Here is a 20,351-nt window from a genome sequence, read left to right as displayed (position 1 = left end):
GCTTTGTACCGAGGATGTCGTTGTGGCTTGTGCAGCCCTTTGAGACACTTGTGATTTAGGGCTATATAAATAAACATTGATTGATTGATTGATATGGAAAAAAACACTCACAGTCTGAATGCTTCTGCATATATGTATATAGTATAATATTTATTATCTAATATTTAAACAACACATTCAGAACATTCGTTCTCAGGACTGGACTGTGCACCTTACCTCTTTTTGCACTATTTTAATTTTCTTTCCTTCCTATGTTTTGCATATTTATAGACTGTCGCACTGATACTAGAGTTGCTTTTAATCTCATTGTACCTGTGTATAGTAGCAACAAAAGGCATTCTATTCTATTCTATTCTATTCTAGTGTGTGAACGTGAGTGTGAATGTTGTCTGTGTTGGCCCTGCGATGAGGTGGTGACTTGTCCAGGGTGTACCCCGCCTTTCGCCCGAATACAGCTGAGTTCGGCTCCAGCAGTGGTACAAAATGGATGGATGGATAGTATGAAGATGGCCTCTACTCAACGCTCCTCGCTCATTGCCATCTTCCCCAACACCTTCAGTAAAGGTCAACCTAACCTTGTTTTCTGCATGCAAAAATACAAAAGAAAAATTGTTTTCGTTTTTTGCCCCATAGGAACAGACTACCAACAGAAAGAGAGATACTGTATGTGTACTGTATAATACTCCTGTCAGTGCTCATGCCAGCTGTCATTCAACTCATTTTCCTCCAAGCCAGTCACTCTGCAGGAGCTGATATCTGTAAAAGTCTTGTTTTTCATATGCATAGATTCATCCTATACTTGCAACGATGCATGAAAGACTAATGTATGGCTAATTTACACAGCTTGCACAGTCTTCCTTGTTAGTTTCCAATCTGTGTTCCTTTGTGCAAACGCTCTTCAGCGTCTTGTCTCTTTTTTTTATCTCTCTCGAACGGCGCTCCACCACTCTCACCACATTTGCACCCCCACTCTGCCTCCTTCCTAACCATTGTACCCCATGTTCACATTCATCTTGCCTTCTCTCCGCTCTATAGAACTTATCTGGCCGTGCTGCCTCAGCACTCCTGTCTGCTCTGTCCCTCCCCTGGAGATGTCGACCCACGCTGCTCTATTTCTATTTCAGCCGCTCCGTCGCCTTGTGTTTGTCCTTTTTCGCTCTAAAGTCCCTTCATAAATCTCATTGCCTCTACTACTGTTCTTACAAACCTGGCAACAAATAAGACATTTGCTCTTTTGCAGGGGCTTGTGCGCAATTAGGCCTACTTAGAGTGCTTGTTCGCGAAGGTACTTAAGCATCCTTCCTCCGTGTTATTTCCACTTTCAACAACAGAAGCTATCAGAAAAAGGCTGGAAGGAACACCTCTCTGTCAATGAGTGACAAGTATGAATACTGAATAAGACCAGTACGTTGGGGGGTGGCGGGGGATTGCTCATTCATTATCAATGAGGGTGCTTGGACTGCTTTGAAGAGGACTTCATGCTGGGTAATAGCACTTGTCTACCAGACCTGATGTAGAATCCATTACACACATCTCTGGGTTAGTAGGCCATCAAATATACATTCACTAGGTCACAATATTAGGCACTCCTGCACTAATAAGACCATCCATGCATGCATTGTCCACCGCTTATCTAAGTCCGGGTCGTGGGGGCAGCAGTCTAAGCAGAGATGCCCAGACTTCCCTGTCCCCAGTTACCTCCTATAGTTCCACCGGGGAGACACCGAGGCATTCCCAGGCCAGCTGTGAGACATACTGTAGTTTCTCCAGTGTGTCCTAGGTCTGCTGGACATGCCCTAAACACCTCACCAGGGAGGCGTACAGCAGGCATCCGTAGTAGATGCCCGATTCCAATCAGCTGGCTCCTCTCGACGTGAAGGGCCAGCAGTCCCTCTCAGATTACCGAGCTCCTCACCCTATCTCTGTGGAGGAAACTCATTTCTGCCGCTTGTATTCGCAAGCTTGTCCTTTTGGTCATTACCCAAAGCTCGTGACCATAGGTGAGGGTAGGAACGTAGACTGACCGGTAACAGTGATTGCATCAAGCTGGACCAACCCGTCGGTGAATCTCGCGTTCCATTCTTCCCTCACTCGTGAACAAGACCCCGTGATACCTGAACTGTTCCACTTAAGGCAGAACTTCACTACCAACTCGGAGGGTGCAGTCCACTCTTTTCCGAGTGACACTCGACAGCAAACCGCCCCAGGGAACGCTGAAGGTCCCAGCCTGACAAAGCCAACAGGACCACATCATCTGCAAAAAGCAGAGATGCAATCCTCTGGCCACCAAACCACCAACACCCTGACTGCGCCTATAAGACCCAATATACACACACAAAAAAAAAAGTTTCACCCTCAAAGTGTAACTGTCCTTTTTTTTTTATTTTGCCTATTGCTCAAAATCGTATATATGTTATATTTTATATCGCTATATTTAGTCTATTTATACCTGCATTGTCCTTTCCATCCTTAGACTTTCCATCATTGTAACTGAGCTACTGTGTGGAACAATTTCCCTTGTGGATCATTAAAGTTTGTCTAAGTCTAAGTCTATTATGAGAGACAAGAAGACAGATGTAGGGGCGGCATGGCATGGTGGGTAGAGGACTTTGAGGGTTGCAGGTTCGCTCTCTGCCTCTTGCCATCCAAATCACTGGCAGGACACTTTACCCTTGCCCCCAGTGCCACTCACACTGGTGAATGAATGATGGGTGGTTGTCGAAGGGGCCGTAGGCGCAAATTTGCAGCCACGCTTCCGTCAATCTACCCCAGGGCAGCTGTGGCTACAAATGTAGCTTACCACTACCAGGTGTGAATGTGGAGTGAATGAATGTTGGGTCCTCACTTCTCTGTGAAGCGCTTTGAGTGTCTAGAAAAGTGAAGTGAAGTGAAGTCAATTATATTTATATAGCGCTTTTTCTCTAGTGACTCAAAGCGCTTTACATAGTGAAACCCAATATCTAAGTTACATTTAAACCAGTGTGGGTGGCACTGGGAGCAGGTGGGTAAAGTGTCTTGCCCAAGGACACAACGGCAGTGACTAGGATGGCGTAAGCGGGGATCGAACCTGCAACCCTCAAGTTGCTGGCACGGCCACTCTACCAACCGAGCTATACCGCCCCCTATAGTGCTATATAAATATAATCCATTATTATTAAGACAGATGTAATGTTTTTTTATGCATTAATGCATTTTGTAATGCATTCGTAAATAAACGTCAATAAAGGTCTGCTTGCAACAGAGTCAATGCGAGGGCCTCTATTCCGTCCATAAAGCCCTCTAAATCAGTGTTTTTCAACCACTGTGCAGCGGCACAAGTGCCGTGAAATACAGTCTGGTGGGCCGTGGGAGATGATCTAATTTACACGGTGTGTAAAATAGAGCGTTTAATTATTCGTGCTCTGACTTCCTGATTTTAACAGACGTGCGGCATCGCAAGATAACACCATTCTCAAAAAGTGCACAAACCTTTTACAAGGCGAGAGTTGGTATCAAAGTTTCATTCAGTGAGACATATTTGGGAATTTAACTTAACATGACGTCCCACTGGGGTGAGTTTTTCCTTGCCCTTATGTGGGCTCTGTACCGAGGATGTCGTTGTGGCTTGTGCAGCCCTTTGAGACACTTGTGATTTAGGGCTATATAAATAAACATTGATTGATTGATTGATTGATTGATAATTTCAGCTATTTGGATTTAAAATATTTTCTGCAAACCAGTAATTATAATCCGCAAATAATGTGCCGTTGTTGAGTGTCGGTACTGTCTAGAGCTCGGCAGAGTAACCGTGTAATACTCTTCCATATCAGTAGGTGGCAGCAGGTAGCTAATTGCTTTGTAGACGTCGGGAACATGGTTTGCCATGATCATATAATGAAGACAACAGCGGGAGGCAATGTGAAGGTAAAAAGTTATCTAACACTTAAACCAAAAATAAACAAGAGGTGAGTGCCCCTAAAAAAAGGCATTGAAGCTTAGGGATGGCTATGCAGAACAAAACTACAACTGAACTGGCTACAAAGTAAAGAAAAACAGAATGCTGGATGACAGCAAAGATTTACAGCCTGTGGAGCAGAGATGGCATCCACAAAGTACATCCATACATGACATGACAACAATGTCCACACAAAGAAGGATAGCAACAACTGAAATAGTCTTGATTGCTAAAACAAAACAGGTGTAAGGAAAAGCGCTGAAAGGAAGACATGAAACTGCAACAAGGATGATACCAACAAAACAGGAAAAGCGCAAGACACTACACACAGGAAAACACCAAAAAACTCAAAATAAGTCACAGCGTGATGTGACAGGTCGTGACAGTACTTTGAGACAAGTATAGTAAAGCATAGTCGGTTATGGTCTACATTCATATTCAACAATTGCGACGAATACTTTTTATCGTCAATATTGAGTACAATTTTTGAATTATTTCTGCTGGGGGTGTGCCGTCGGATTTTTTCAATGAAAAAAATGTGCCTTGGCTCAAAAAAGGTTGAAAAACAATGCTCTAAATAACAATCCAAAAGTGGCAACAATAATCCATTTATATTTTGTGACTTGAATATTAACCAAGTATTGGTCATATTGTTATTATAAGCACTAACACAGACAAACTTTTTTTAGTGCTGCCGTTATGATTCACGTGTGTGCGTATGTTGACATTATCAGCTGGTGAGCTGCTTTCTCGCCTCGGAGCTTGTAAAAGTTTATTCTAGATCATAAATAATGCCTTTCACCTTGATAGTAGAATGTTGAGGACATAATCTGACTAGTTGGTCAACTTTGTCATCCATTTTAGACCTGGGAATGGTGAGAGACACAAAAAGACGCTTGGTTCCACCAATCTTTTTTCTTTGCAAGGATTATGAGTCATTCTTCATCTAAACGAGAATATATGAACATCCTCTCAGTCGCCATCTCAATGACAGCAGACATTGTAGAGTTAGTTATGATTTATTATGTTTCGGTGGCTCTCATGAAGTCTGAGTGAATAGTAATTCCTCAAAGCGAATCTCATGTTTTTTTTTAATTATTGTGCCGCCGTATGTTTAAAATGAGCAAAATACGTAAATATTACATGTTATTATGGATGTATACAGTGTGCATATAAAACATTAATGGAGGTGTTTGGATGTTTTAAGCGCTTCATAGGCAGAATAGAGCGACTCCCATAGGCTCTATTGTACGGGAATTGATTCCATCCATCCATCCATTTTCTACCGCTTGTCCCTATCGGGGTGGCGGGGGTGCTGGAGCCTATCACAGCTGCATTCGGGCGGTAGGTGGGGTATACCCTGGACAAGTCACCACCTCACCGCAGGGCCAACACAGATCCAAACAAAGGAAAATGAAATAACAATCCGAACCAATCATGTCAGATCATGTAGCTAAATAACAAAAACATACATATGCACTGCAACAATACATCCACAAAACTAAACATTAGGGCTGGGAATGATAATCTATTAGGCAATTAAATCATTATTCATTGAATTATGCTTTGACTGGTATAGAGAGAGTATGGCCAACAGTGTCTCTGCTGGTTGCACCCAAGCAGTGCACTGTCTTTTGCCTCAACCATCCATCCATCCATTTTCTACCGCTTATTCCCTTTGGGGTCGCGGGGGGCGCTGGAGCCTATCTCAGCTTGGAGGTGGGAGGAAGCCGGAGTACCCGGAGGGAACCCACGCAGTCACGGGGAGAACATGCAAACTCCACACAGAAAGTTCCCGGTTCAATCCTGGCCTTGGGAACTTTCTGTGTGGAGTTTGCATGTTCTCCCCGTGACTGCGTGGGTTCCCTCCGGGTACTCCGGCTTCCTCCCACCTCCAAAGACATGCACCTGGGGATAGGTTGATTGGCAACACTAAATTGGCCCCTGATTTGTGAATGTGAGTGTGAATGTTGTCTGTCTATCTGTGTTGGCCCTGCGATGAGGTGGCGACTTGTCCAGGGTGTACACCGCCTTCCGCCTGATTGTAGCTGAGATAGGCTCCAGCGACCCCGAAGGGAATAAGCGGTAGAAAATGGATGGATGGATGGTTGAGGCAAAAGACAGTGCACTGCTTGGGTGCAACCAGCAGAGGCACTGTTGGCCATACTCTCTCTATACGCAGTTCTGAGTCTCAAGTCATGTTCTTACTTAGTAAGACCATGGCACAAGCTTTGCTATTTCTTATAAAGGATTTACTGTTTAAAACAGATGGACAATCTCTTGTATAATTGATCCTGTAAGGGACCTGTGATGATTTGCGATGATTTTTTCTTGACTTATAAATGCTGCTACAATGTTAGATATACTTGCGACAAACAATGCCAAAGCGTCACATCATACGGTTCATGCATTGGGGAGTGAGCTTGCACACAGTTTTGGATGCCTTTAAACTCTTTTTTTAAAACTGTGGGCCATTTGTGACGCCACAGATTGACAGATTGTCAATACGTGGTCCTTTGGGTGTTGTGTTTCCCCGTAATGCAAAGGAAAGTTGGCGCGGGCAAGGCGTGAATGTAAGTACATATTTTATTTTAAACATTAACAGACTACAAAAATGGAAGCAAACAAAAGGCGCCCACAATGGCGGAGAACAAACTTGACTAATGAAACCAAAAGACTAGCACAAAGGCAGAAACTATGAACAATAAACAAAAACTTACTTGGCATGGAACTATGGTAGCATGAAGACAAAACGAGGTAGCAGGGGTGTCAGAAGAAGCATGGTATGAAAGGATAACATCACCAGGACGAGCAGCAGAAAAAGACAGTCTTAAATAGCAGTGACATGATTAGTGACAGGTGTGCGAGTGCAAAGCGTAGGACAGGTGCGTGACATGACAGGTGAAAACTAATGGGTTGCTAGGGTGACAAAACAAACAAGAGTGCACAAAGAGTCCAAAAACAAAACCAAACATGACTAAAACAAAAACATGATCAACAGACATGACACAGATGTACTTATATGGCCAAAAAACAGGTTAGAAACTGAGTTTACACAACATTTACACTGAGGCATATCCAGTATGTTTTATCTGGACCACAAGGAAGTATTTTAAATGTAGATTAGAAAATAGGTCCCCTTTAAGTTTTCCCCATGGTGCATCCTTCCAAAACATATTACTGAATTAAATCCAAAGTGAGCATTATGATACAGTTCTTGTATATATTGTATTGTTTGTGTCCAGCTGTACCTAATATTGTGGGTGTACAAGTGATCATGCCATACCCACATTCCATTAGTTTTTTGGGATACAACTTGCAGCAAGAACAATGAAAGTATTCACAGCAGGAGGTGGGTGGTGGCTATGTGGGCTGTGGAGCTACAGGGTGGAGGCGATGCAGATGGAGATGAAAGAGACCAAAATATAGACTGCTATAGGAAAGAGAGATGCTTATGGTGGAGGGAAATTGTGGGTAAACAAAACAAGCTCTTGAAATTGTTTGTTTGAATGTAAACAACGCGTGAGGTTCAGGGTTCTTGTATAGGAACACAATAGGAGCTCCTGGGAAATAACTAAGTGGCTGATGCATAATTAGTTTTCATCAGACAGCCCTTCAAAGAGAAAACGAATGTTCTGTACAACGGGGGAAGGAAAGGACTATGGAGAATTATGCTGAATATCAATGTGTACATAAATACATACATTGTTTCCCAGGTTCACATACATCTGTGTGCAACTCCGCGGTGTCCATTCAGACTAAACATGCCCTCTTGCCCACTTTGATTGCACAACAATGGATTTTTTTTCTCTCTCTCCCTCGATGCATTGCGGGCGTGAGCAGTCACCTTCTCAGAAAATCAATTCGAGTGGGAACTGACCTAGTGCAGTGCTAAGCCCTGTTGTCTGACTTCACCCAGCCTCGCAACCACGCTGATCAGGCCCACAGAGGATAGGAAGAACATTCAAAGATCCAATACATCCAATGTAATATAGGACGAGCAGTTAGTCTCCACAAGGTAATCATGTACTCTGTTTGCACCAGGTGAAATTAAATGAACGGCCAGTCAGGTGTATTTTATTTGAGAAATAAATTGTAAATGCCATGAGCCATTAAAGGTATCAACTAATTGAAGAAATGTATTATATGCTCATATAGAAAAGCACTAAATGTTGTCCAAGATGAAGTGCCACATTTTTTGGGCCGTAGGGCGCAACGGTGGTGTGACAAAATATGATTGCCTGCCAAAAATGTATATCCTTCCTTCGCGGGAGCGCGCACCGCTCGCTAAACCTGCATTGCTTGGCTTCGTCTGTCCACAGTGGATTACTATGTGTAAGACAAACACTATATATTCGTGGTTATTGTAACGCTACGTGTTTGGCATTATCTAGGCCAGGGGTCGGCAACCCGCGGCTCTAGAGCCGCATGCGGCTCTTTAGCGCCGCCCTAGTGGCTCTCTGGAGCTTTTAAAAAAATGTATGAAAAATGGAAAAATATGAAGGGAAAAAAATCTATTTTTTGTTTTAATATGGTTTCTGTAGGAGGACAAACATGACACAAGCCTCCCTAATTGTAACAAAGCACACTGTTTGTATTAAACATGCTTCACTGATTCGAGTATTTGGCGAGCACCGTTTTGTCCTACTAATTTTGGCGGTCCTTGAACTCACCGTAGTTTGTTTACATGTATAACTTTCTCCGACTTTCTAGGACGTGTTTTATGCCACTTCTTTTTCTGTCTCATTTTGTCCACCAAACTTTTAACGTTGTGCATGAAAGGTGAGTTTTGTTGATGTTATTGACTTGTGTGGAGTGCTAATCAGACATATTTGGTCACTGCATGACTGCAAGCTAATCGATGCTAACATGCTATTTAGGCTAGCTATATGTACATATTGCATCATTTTGCCTCATTTGTAGGTATATTTGAGCTCATTTAGTTTCCTTTAAGTCCTCTTAATTCAATTTATATCTCATGACACACTATCTGTATGTAATATGGCTTTTAATTTTTTGCAGCTCCAGACAGATTTGTTTTTGTATTTTTGGTCCAATATGGCTCTTTCAACATTTTGGGTTGCCGACCCCTGATCTAGGCCTTTATCGTGTCCGAAAAGTGACAGTTTGCCTTTTCTGTGGTATAAATGAAATTTAAAGGAGTGTTGTTAGTCTGTTGTTGATGTGATATAAACTCTTACTTGTTTGGTAGATACATACAATTGTAACTGTTATTTATTCGTGCACATAATAAATATTTATAAAGTGTTTGGATGTATTAATTTATGTCAAATTTTCATCAAATGTATTATTGCCTGACAAAATGTGATTCAACGTCATATTTTGATATTTAGACATTGTATATTTACACGTGCATATTCTACTAGAATACCCTTATGAGTTTTACATATATTAAAATCAAGTACCTACTGTACTTTGCTGCTGCCAAAAAATGATTTAAAGTAATATTTTGAAAGTGACACATCTCATCTCTGCATATTTTACTAGTATAACCTTATGAGCATTACATATATCAAAATCAAGTACCTACTGTGCTGTTTACTTGTTGAAATATCCTTTACAAAGCTAAAAATCTACCCAAACGACTACTTTGCTGCTGCCAAAAATTTATTTCAAGTCATATTTTGATACTGACACATCTCATCCCTGCATAATGTACTAGAATACCCTTACATTTTAAATAAATGAATACATCCAAACACTTTATAAATATTTATTATGTGCACGAAGAAATAACAGTTTTAATTGTATGTATCTTCCAAACAAGAAAGAGGTTTTATCACATAAACATCAGACTAACAACAGTTCTTTAAGTCTCATTAATACCACAGAAAAGACAAACTGTCATTTTTCAGATACGATAACGGCTTAAATAATGTCAAATACGTAGCGTTACAATAACCACAAAGATAAAGTGTTTGTCTTACACCTCGTAATCCGCTTTGGACAGACGAAGCCAAGCAATGCAGGTTTAGCGGGCGGTGCGCGCTCCCGCGAAGGAAATACATTTTTGGCGGGCAATCGCATTTTGGCACAACACCTGATTATAAGGAGCACTGTCAATGAGCGGGTCGATAATGATACAAAAAAAGATTATAAGGCGCATTAATGGGGTCATGTTATGATTATGAGCAGGTCGATAGCGATACAAAAAGATTATAAGGTGCATTAATGGGGTCATATTATGATTTTTTTCTACATTTAAAACAGTCCCTAGTGGTCTACATAACATGTTATGATGGTTCTTTGGTAAAAATGTTGCATAAATTATGTTTTACCGACCATCTTCAAAGTCGCTTTCTGACCATCTCTTCAGGATACGCCGTTTTGTGAGCTGATCTTAATTACGTGGATCTTAATTACCACTTCGACACCGTCTTCTCCCCGTGACCCGTCATATATGTTTTACCGGTGTAGCGTGTAAGGACAGGAGTCGAAGGAGAAGTGTCAAAAGATGGGGGTAACTGTTTGAATGACATTGAGACTGCTTAAATCAACAACAGAGCATTATCTCGTGATCCGTGGATCATTACTGCAACAACACCGGAAATGTGTCCCGTGAATAAACGTCCGACCGAAAATAACTACATTTCCTTGGGTGAATTATGTAAACCCACGACACCGGTAGTTTTTTTTCTGAGGTGGTACTTGGTGAAAAAAAGTTTAAGAACCACTGTTCTATATTCTCAATGAAACATCAGTTTTGGGATTGCTTGCTAGTGTCATCTGGCAGTCCACAGCTATCTCTTATGTCTGAGTGTCACACTTACAGTATCATTACACCATTTACCAAATAAAATTGCTTCGAGGTCAGTAAGCACAACCTGAAATAATCTGTTCATTAGGCACACTGTCAATTTTTGAGAAAATGAAATGATTTAAAGTGTGCCTTATAATTAGAAAAATACTGTATAGGTAACACAGGACATGAACAAGCAATAATTCATGTCATGCATTTAAAAATACTGAAAAAGGTGTTTTTAAAATAAATACCCTGACTAAAACAACTAAACCCTAAACTCAATCAATCAATCAATCAATCAATGTTTATTTATATAGCCCTAAATCACAAGTGTCTCAAAGGGCTGCACAAGCCACAACGACATCCTCGGTACAGAGCCCACATAAGGGCAAGGAAAAACTCACCCCAGTGGGTGAGTTTCTAATACTCAAACCCATCAGTTTTGCCCAAAGTGCGGCCCGGGGGCCATTTGTGGCCCCTCAATTGTTTTTCATTGGCGACACAAAACTAAAGACGTACAAGATTAGAATATTCAACAAAGAAAAGAAAAAATCGATCTGGCCCAAATCCCCCCTAAAATGAGACATGGAAGCCAAAATAGCCGACGACCTGTGATTATTTTTCGTGCATTCCATCATGATGAACGTTTGTACAAAGTAGGTGAATAATTAGATGAAATATTACACTGATTTGCTTTGTTACATATAACACAAAGCTATAATGTAGGTGTTTTGTTCAGATAGTTTAACATATATTGATTGACCTACATTGTATTGGTTTTACTATCCTTAATATACAATGCATCAATGTTGGCCCCCTACATCCTTAAATGTTTATGTATGCGGCTGGAAAAGGTTTGGACAGCCATGGCCTACAGTATAATGGAGAAAGCTATATTTACATGTACGCAGTGAACTCAGTGTGTAAGTTACATGTTTTATTTGGATAAGATATTTGTAAACACCACAATATAATATCTGATTTAAGGTCCACATTTCAACATCACAACAAGAAAACGTAACGCTAACACTCATATATAATTTGAAAATCCTTAAAACAATGAGTAAAAACATGAATGTTTCCCTTTAAATTCAAGACAGACAACTTATCGGTTAATTGAAATGGCATTTAAAAAATAAGTATATTAATTATTATGAGTGATTATCATTTACAAATCCACTGTTTGGAATTCTCAGTTCATTCATGATATTTTGATTTGAACTCACACATGCACACACAGGCGCGCACACACACATTTTTTTAAAGACACTGGTTGCCATGGCAGCAGCTTCCCTTGAAAACCGGTAGAACCGTGTCAGGAAATAAAGGTTTACTCTTTGTGTTAAGTCTAGCCCAATTCACAAGTCCACCATTCAACAGCTGACTATAAATTTTGCAAGTGGCTTGCAGCATGTTTTTGTAAGCAAGGAGGCCTTTGGTTGGCAATCGATTGGTGTGTGTGAGTAACAACCACCACCAGTGTACAACATTGCTGAGTCTAGATGTATAATGTATGAGTTTTATATTTCTCTGGCAAAGGGGCCAACTGATTTAAAACGGTTGGAATTAACCATCTCTGCACTGCTGCTGCTGGGTTGATTTCATTTGAAGACATAATTTCACATAAACACAGAGATGCATGTGTTTGAAGGGAAAACAGTGAGCACTTCAGTGATTTGATGAGCAGGATGTAATTGCCATCCCTTTATTATTGTTTAAGTAACATGACGTTTGGATTAATGATCATTTCACTGTGTATTGATGTCAAGACTGAAGTTGTAGAAAGAAACAGTCTGGTTGTGTTGCGAATAATCCACCTTTTGCAGCATAATAAACAACTCTTTTCACAAGCCATAACCTCATAACGCTGAGCTTGTCACCTTACCAAAACAATAGCTAAACAAGGTGAATTTTATTCGATGACAAATCCTTCAGGCTCAACACATACACAGTCTTCCACAGAATCCTGTTGATTTTTACAGCCTGTCTGTACGCCTCTGCTCCATCAAATCAATTGCTTCTGACACATGAGGCCAAAGAGCAGAACTAGAAGACTTTCCTGATAGTCTCCTTTTCCCTGCTCATCTCATTAGCATGACTTTGGAAGGGCTAAGTATTCCTCTCTCTTGCTTCTGGCACCAGATGCAGCCCCATTAAGTAGTCTGGGCTCCTGTGATGCTCTGGTATCCCAAATGGCACACAAAGCATCACAGATAACAACAGTGTTGCACTGCTGAGGATTGTTCATGCCTCGTGATCACAAGGCTTATGCGGGGTCACCGCATGTATTACCGAGTCGCCATCAGGAGCTTCCTCGGGCACTGCATCGCCAGACGAGCTTAGATAAGCTCTGGGGTCCCAGTTGGCAGGTGGTGCTGAGGCTGTAACCCTGGCAACCTCTCTCTCACTCACTTTCATTTGAGTGCATCTTTCACAACATAGCTATCCTGCTTCCTCTCTGGCGCTACATGCTCCATCTCCACCTTTTGGGACTTTGCTCTGCTTGCTCTGATCTTAATCCGTACAATTAAATGCTGGAAATAGACATCCCTAATTTACTATTTCAACTTGGAAATGCAACAACATGAATACAATACACAGAAAGTTAGGTACAAAAAACAAACACTTTGATCCATTTGATTATAACGACTTTAATTCAAATGTTTAATCAATGTTGCTGTTGGATAATTTTGATGAATTGTCATCAACTATAATTGTTTTTTGATCAACCCTCGCCACATCAGATATCAAATAATGCGGCTTCACCATATCGCAGATTTTTTGTTTGTTTTATAAGCATATTTTACAACATGTTTGCCCTAACATATTCTAGCATAAAATGGCTAAAATGGGTAAAAATATCAATACTACAGTAGCTTTGGCCATTAGATGAGACCAAATCAATCAGAGTGCGCTATTCAGTAACGTGGTTGGCTTAGCCTCAGGCAGCATTACTATATTGGCTTAAAAGAGCGTAAAGGTGACTGAAGGGTGTTACTTCATGTCCAGGAGGCTCTCATAATGTAAAAAAAAAACATTTAAAGGGCAGCAAACTGTTTTTTATGCTCAAGCTACGAAAATATGTCATTTATAATAAATGTATAATAAATGATTCCTCGGTGGCGACTTGTCCAGGGTGTACACCGCCTTCCGCCCGAATGCAGCTGAGATAGGCTCCAGCACCCCCCGCGACCCCAAAAGGGACAAGCGGTGGGAAATGGATGGATGGATGAATGGATGGATGATTCCTACTTCACGAAAATTCAATTATCATGGTCAAGTCCCGAACCAATTACCAGCCATAAACGAGGGATTACTGTACATGTATCATGTTTTATTTTGCATGAGCAAAATTACTCAAGAAAGAAGGGAATATATATGCACTTAAAGTACCAGTAGAGTGGAAAAACAAATTGCCTCTATATTAAAGCTAATATCAGATTTATGACACCGAACATCTTCCAAAGTTTGCGAGTCAATAGTTATGATCAAAATAGTATCAATCTCAGGGAGATTCCCGAGCCATTTTGAGCAAAAATGAGGAAGCCAGCCACGTCATTGCGTGACGTAGAGGTAGGGACTGCAGATCACTTCATCACCAAAAACAATGCGAATCATGCAGACTTTGTGAAAGCCAACAACAATTACTTTGGGAAAAATATGATCCATCAGCTTATATTGTTGATCCTGAATATAAGGAGGATGAACTACAAGTTTTAGAAGCTCTGCTAAACAGATCCAGCTTTAGTGAAACACTAAGCATTATGTAGCAGTATTACTAACTGCTAAACAAGAAATACAAATTACAAACATAATAAAATGATAGGTTACTGTACAATGTCTGCTCTTACTTCGATGACGACTGATAGGATGTCCATATCTTCCAGTTTATATGAACAATTAATCATGATGCACACAAAGGGTTAACAAGGAAACGTTTCTCTGCAGACACTGTCTTCGGTAGAATGGTTGAATGTCAAAGATGAACAATTTTTAGATTTATGGCAAAATTTTCTTAATATCCAGATGAGAGGCATATAACCAAATTACCCAAGACGTTCGGAGCGGAATATTCAAAATGGCTGACTGAATTTGTGGCATTTTGTAATAATTAGATGGTATTTCCACATACTTTGCGGATTGTAAATATAATTGGATATGGTTTGATTGGATACAATGAAACACAATTAAGGATATAAAGTCAACTTGTTCTGGTACTTTAATGTTTATATATATATATATATATATATATATATATATATATATATATATATATATATATATATATATATATATATATATATATTAACTTATTAAACACCTTTAACATCAGTTCACATTGATAAAAACACCTGTCTTTTATTTTAATATTTATTCACTTTAACATGCACTTGTTACTCCTTTTGTGTTATTTATGTGCTTTTTTTAAGATGTTAGTGCTTTGCTGGAAAAAAAAAAAACATTCGCCCAGCAGAGTGTGCATAAAAAAAGTGTATAAATGTCAGCTGTTCTATGCCATCATGTTTTTTTTCTGTGCTCAAATTTCTCATCAATTTTACCGTCTTGCATATTAATGTTTGCAGCCGGTCACTACCACATTAACCATCCATTTGTGTATGCGCGACGTGACACTACTTGGACAAACTGCTCGAAATGTGTTGCCAGGCGTTTCAAGGAGTTTGAGTCATTCTGCGCTGCAGATGGGTTAATTGCATTTAATCAGATTAATAATGACTAACGTGGTCCTGCTAGAATGATTTTGATAGGATGATACAGTGCAATGAGGTTGATGTGCCAAGTTTCTGCAGTTAATATGTGCAAATCAATTTTGGATCCCTGGGACAGAAAGCTGAAATGGTACTTCTAGGGATCCTCCCAAAAAAATATATTTAGTGATCTGTTCTTGAGAAAGAAAAATAAAATGTCAGACAGACATTAGGAATGATTACAAGTGTGAGAGCTCACCTGGAACATGACCCTGTATTGTTCTTCTGGCTTTTGGACCACACACATGTTGCACCCCATCGTGATGTCTAACCCACTGCAAGACAGCGGAGGTCCAGAGCAGTGATCTGATGAGCGGTTCTTACGCCAGAACGATTTCTTCCGAGGTCTTTGTCCGTGTCAGGGGGAGGCCCCACCCTGGCTTGCAGCGTTGTAACACTCCTCTTCCTCACCTTCAAAAACTACTCATGTGTTTTGTTCGGAAGTCAAATGCGTGATGGCACACTTATTTGTGTTCTTCGGAAAAACATGTCACTCATGTTAGTCCACTGTGGACGTGATCTTCTGTGTTATCAAAGTTTGTGCTCTTTTCAGACACATCCCTTTCCACCTTTTCGGCAAAACTGATTTGACAGTACACTTGTTGTGCTCCGCTTGGTGCAGCCCTGTGCTCTTTGCCAAGTTTGTACACTTTAAACTCTAAAAAGTCTCAAGCGGCACTTTACGTGCTGTCAAATATTTCTGTTTTCCAACAATTTTCCTATTACTCATGCACTCCTCAAAGCCTCTGGAAGAGGATGGTGAAGTAAATGTGCTCTTTTACCCTTTGGCCTTTCAATTCAGGGTGAAATGTCATGCTCTCATCTCATGTCCTCATTTTCTGTAAACACCAAATATGAGAATAATGAAACATGCTCAACCATTGTATATTTAAGCAGAAAATCCTCTTTTTTTATCATATCTGTTGTCAAATACCACCAAGTTGGTGATTATAAGGGCCTAGCTGACTGCTGCAGGGTGAGACTGAATGACACTTAATGAAATCAGTGACCTCTTGAGATGACAAATGAGACAAGAAAGTATCCTGTCTGGCCATAGAAATCAATATCTAATCACAGCCTGATTTGATTTTGTGATTGATAATTACAGAGGTCAAGTTTCTTCTGTGTATTATTGTCTGCTCTCTTCTCTCTCGTTTAATAGTCCTCACTGATATTACATTCCATGAGGATAACCTGGATTACAAGGAAGCACAAACTCAATACAACTTTCCCTGTTATCTGGGTTTTGCCCTCTGAGTCAAATCATGTTGCTTTAACCTTTTATCTATAATCCTCCTGCAGCAAGTGTCAATGCAGTCGCAGCTTGAGCCGTGTGTGAAGTGTCCCTGGCTCCGCAGGCTGCCAGGGACAAGCTATTACAGCAGTTAAGCCTTGATCAAGGCTTCACTGCACCTGTATTCTTTTCCAGAGGTGCTGTAATCCCGAAGCCTGACAGACAACCACACTCTGAGGCGCACATGCAGGAGCAAATGGGAATAACCCTCAATGAACCTCTGAGAGGAGCATGACAGCCGTAGTCAAAGTGAAGACGGAACATGCAACAGTGTCAACTTGAAAATGACTGCAGTCCAGCACCTGATTGTGTCTGCTTTAAGGAGAGCACAAACTAAATAAGGGATCAACTAAGAACATGTCCTCGCGAAGTACTTGTGCAGCTGGTAAAGTGAATCCCCCTTTCGGTTTGCAGAAGGAAAAGGTAGATCCATGTTAGTCCTGCTCTCTTCTGCCACTCAGTCCAGGTGGCAGGATTGTGTTGGAGCAAAGAAGTAAAAAGCACCATCCCTGCATGTCAGCAATAAATTTGCATCAGCAGAAGCCTCACGGGAGGAGTGAAATCATCCTCTACTGATTGGAGGATAGTTCTCTGCTTCTCGCCTTGGGCGCGACGGTAAATGCCGCCCCGTGCTGCAGCGTGGGGAACACAATAGGCGGCTGGTCCCCACTGATGGGAGTCTGCTGCCCATCAGGACTCTGCACCGAGCTGCTACTATACTGAAGCTGCTTTCTACACTACAAACGTCCTCTCTTCTTACCCCACCCTCTTTCTCTGTGTTTCCAGGGATGGGCTCTCTTTGCTAGTCCCCCCCATAATTTTGCCCACACCTCATTTGCTGTCCTCTCCCTCCTCCTTGCTCCCTCCTGCCTCTCTATGCTTTGCTTGTCTGCAGGCAAGCGAGCCAGTGCAGGGAAGCCTATCTGCTTTGTGTTCCAGCAGGACTGCACATGGAGTCACGTAGCACTGAATGAAATAAGGAGCAGTGAAGACCCAGACAATGGAAGGACAAGTTCATTGGTCTTAGTAGGACATGTTAGCGATCTACCCTGACGACAAATGGAAAATGGAGGCCTCTTGTTCAGATGGAGAGCTCCGCACTAACTCTGCATTTAGATGAGGGCGTGCACTGCCTCCAAGAAGCAGACAGAGGAAACATGGGGGGAGGCACGGTGGGGAGGAAAGTGAATAACAGGTGTGACAAACAGAATAGAAAAGAGGGAAGAAAGCCAAGTGACAAAATGCAAATGAATGTGTGGGAGAGCAAGCAAAGATGGGGTAGAAAAACACTTTATCCACAGTAATCACTGTGATTGCTTAGGGTGTGTGTAGGAGAAGGGGGTGTCGAGAAGGTGGAAGCATATCGAGAAATGTCATCCCAAGTATCTGCTTAGGCCCTGTTTACACTAAGCCGGCTAAGGTTATCCAGGGTAAATCCTACCTAACCTTATCCTTGTCCACCCACACACAATGGTCATTTAAGACCCCCTAACCCCCACCATCAGCCGGCGCAACGCAACCTAATACGCATGCGCGGAAAATGCGCACGTCATAGTCACCTCCAGTGTTGCTTTGTGTGCAAGTTCTTAAATTTAACTTATCTGAACAATATCCAGTGTTGTGGTATTTCAATTAACTGGAATCCAGTGCACTGTGGGGCTCTATAGTGAATCACACCTGAGGCATCATAAATTAATCAAATCTTTAATAGACACATGAAAGTGCACAATGTGATAAAGAACATTTTACATCAATCAAACTAGTGATTTAGGTATCTGATCAGGACACTCCTCACTCTTTTGCCTTCACTTTCATTATCCATTCGTTTTTGGTGACTTTGTATACTCTGGACCTAGAAGTTGAGTCCGCGACATACATGGCGGACAATAACTGATACAATATGTTATGTTGTCTGCTTTGCCAGTCCAAATGCATTCGCTGTTTTCCGTAGTTTTCCCCCGTCTTCCCTTGACGGCCAGGTAATACAAAGCACACGCAAATTTTTTTTAATCACATCCACGGGAGCTCGCCTTCTCGTTGTCTCTATTTCGACAAATAGACAAAGTTTTTCGCTAAGTAGAATCACAACTGACATTGGAAAGTTCTCTTGCCGTCTGAGAAGTGTTGTATCCGAAATAGCTGCAATCGCTTTCTCTTAAGGTATTCATGAGTAATTTCCACAAGCCTCTGTACATGTAGAAGAATGAGAAACACGGGAATGTCTGGATGACTTGCCTTCATATTTCCAGTGGTTAGCTCCGAGCTACGAAACCGCTTTATTGTGAAGATGGCTGTGGCGCTTTCTTTCTGATGTCACTTCCATTGTGGGCGCGGTTTTTATGGCGTCACTTCCCCAGTTTGTAAGCGATCAATGAGTCCATACAGATGATTCAAGAAATACACGGCGCACTTACCCGTGTAAAAAATTGTCCAAGGAGGGAAACCCTAAATGCTGGTTTAGTGTGGCTGAAACGGGGCTTAGACTAAATAATTATTCGTTTGAAGGGTTAAACGACTTAGTGTAGACATGGCCTAAGATTATAGTCGGATATTTATGGGCTAAATCACTTCCTTTATCTTTCCTGTGTAGGTTAGGTTGGGTCATTGGGTCATTATTTACAATTTTAGGATGCACTATTGCTGTAAGTATGTCCACACTGGAGACACCAGAAAAGTAATAGATAACATACAAAACATATATGCACTGAAAAATGATCCTATAGGCAAAACACGCGCTGTGTGTAGAGCCCCACAATCAGTGAAGAAGTGGATGTAAAATGTCAAATAATGAATGACAGGGCGATTCATGATGCCATTTTACCACAAACATATGCTTAGCCCCTTCCTGCTCCGTTATGGATAAGTACACATTTAACTATACATTTTCATTGTCTCCCATAGTGCACAATCTTAGTGCTAGGCTGGTCATTTAATATACAGGGATCAATTCACAGTGGAGGTTGTGCCAGTAACATGTGCAACTTTATTTTTTTTATCATGTAAAGTGTGTTATTTTACACAAAAAACATACATTATTGGACATTTTATTCCCGACAAATTCAGTTTAGTACAAAACATGCATCATTTAAATACAATTTGATTAAAATGTATAAAAATAGTTTGACAAAAATGAAAAAGTGTGACCATATTTTATAATTGTGGGCAAAAGAGCATCAAAATAAAAGTTTTCTTGGGGCTCCAATTTAGCCTGAGGTAGTCCTTAAAATTATTCTCACAAAAAGGAACTCACAGAGTTCATGTCTGACCTTTCTGAGGTGATTATGTAATTGTCTACCTGACAACTTTGAATTTCCTCTGCTGGATCAGTCATTTATCAGGAGTCAAGGCGAAAACATCACACATCCTGACAGGATTTATTCTTGTCTGCTTCATTGTCTGACATCTACAGCAACTCTACTAATTGTGTCACAATCTGCTATCGCCGGAGTAGGACCCCAACGCAGAGAAGAAATAATACAAATAAGAACAAAAAATCACACTCAAAAAGGAGTGAGGAAAAAACAACTAAGGATGCACACAAAAAGTGAGGAGAAACGGAAAACGCACACAAAAGGTGCGGATAGGAAACAGTTA

The 20,351-nt window shown here is 41.0% G+C and overlaps 1 protein-coding gene across 1 annotated transcript in view; it reads right to left on the bottom strand.

Moving 5' to 3' along the window:
• The window catches only part of LOC133621174 (PDZ domain-containing protein 4-like), a 40,913-nt gene extending 23,457 nt beyond the window's left edge, over positions 1–17,456 (bottom strand). The window contains exon 1 of the mRNA XM_061983122.2: positions 15,663–17,456. Within this exon, the coding sequence (XP_061839106.1) occupies positions 15,663–15,722 (60 nt within the window). The 5' untranslated portion in view covers positions 15,723–17,456. The remainder of the gene's footprint in view (positions 1–15,662) is intronic.
• Positions 17,457–20,351: the final 2,895 nt, after the last annotated feature.

Source organism: Nerophis lumbriciformis, linkage group LG01, assembly GCF_033978685.3.
Source record: "Nerophis lumbriciformis linkage group LG01, RoL_Nlum_v2.1, whole genome shotgun sequence".
Classification (NCBI taxonomy): domain Eukaryota; kingdom Metazoa; phylum Chordata; class Actinopteri; order Syngnathiformes; family Syngnathidae; genus Nerophis; species Nerophis lumbriciformis.
The sequence above is the reverse complement of the archived record's forward strand: the minus strand, read 5'-3'. Positions and strand labels throughout refer to the sequence as shown.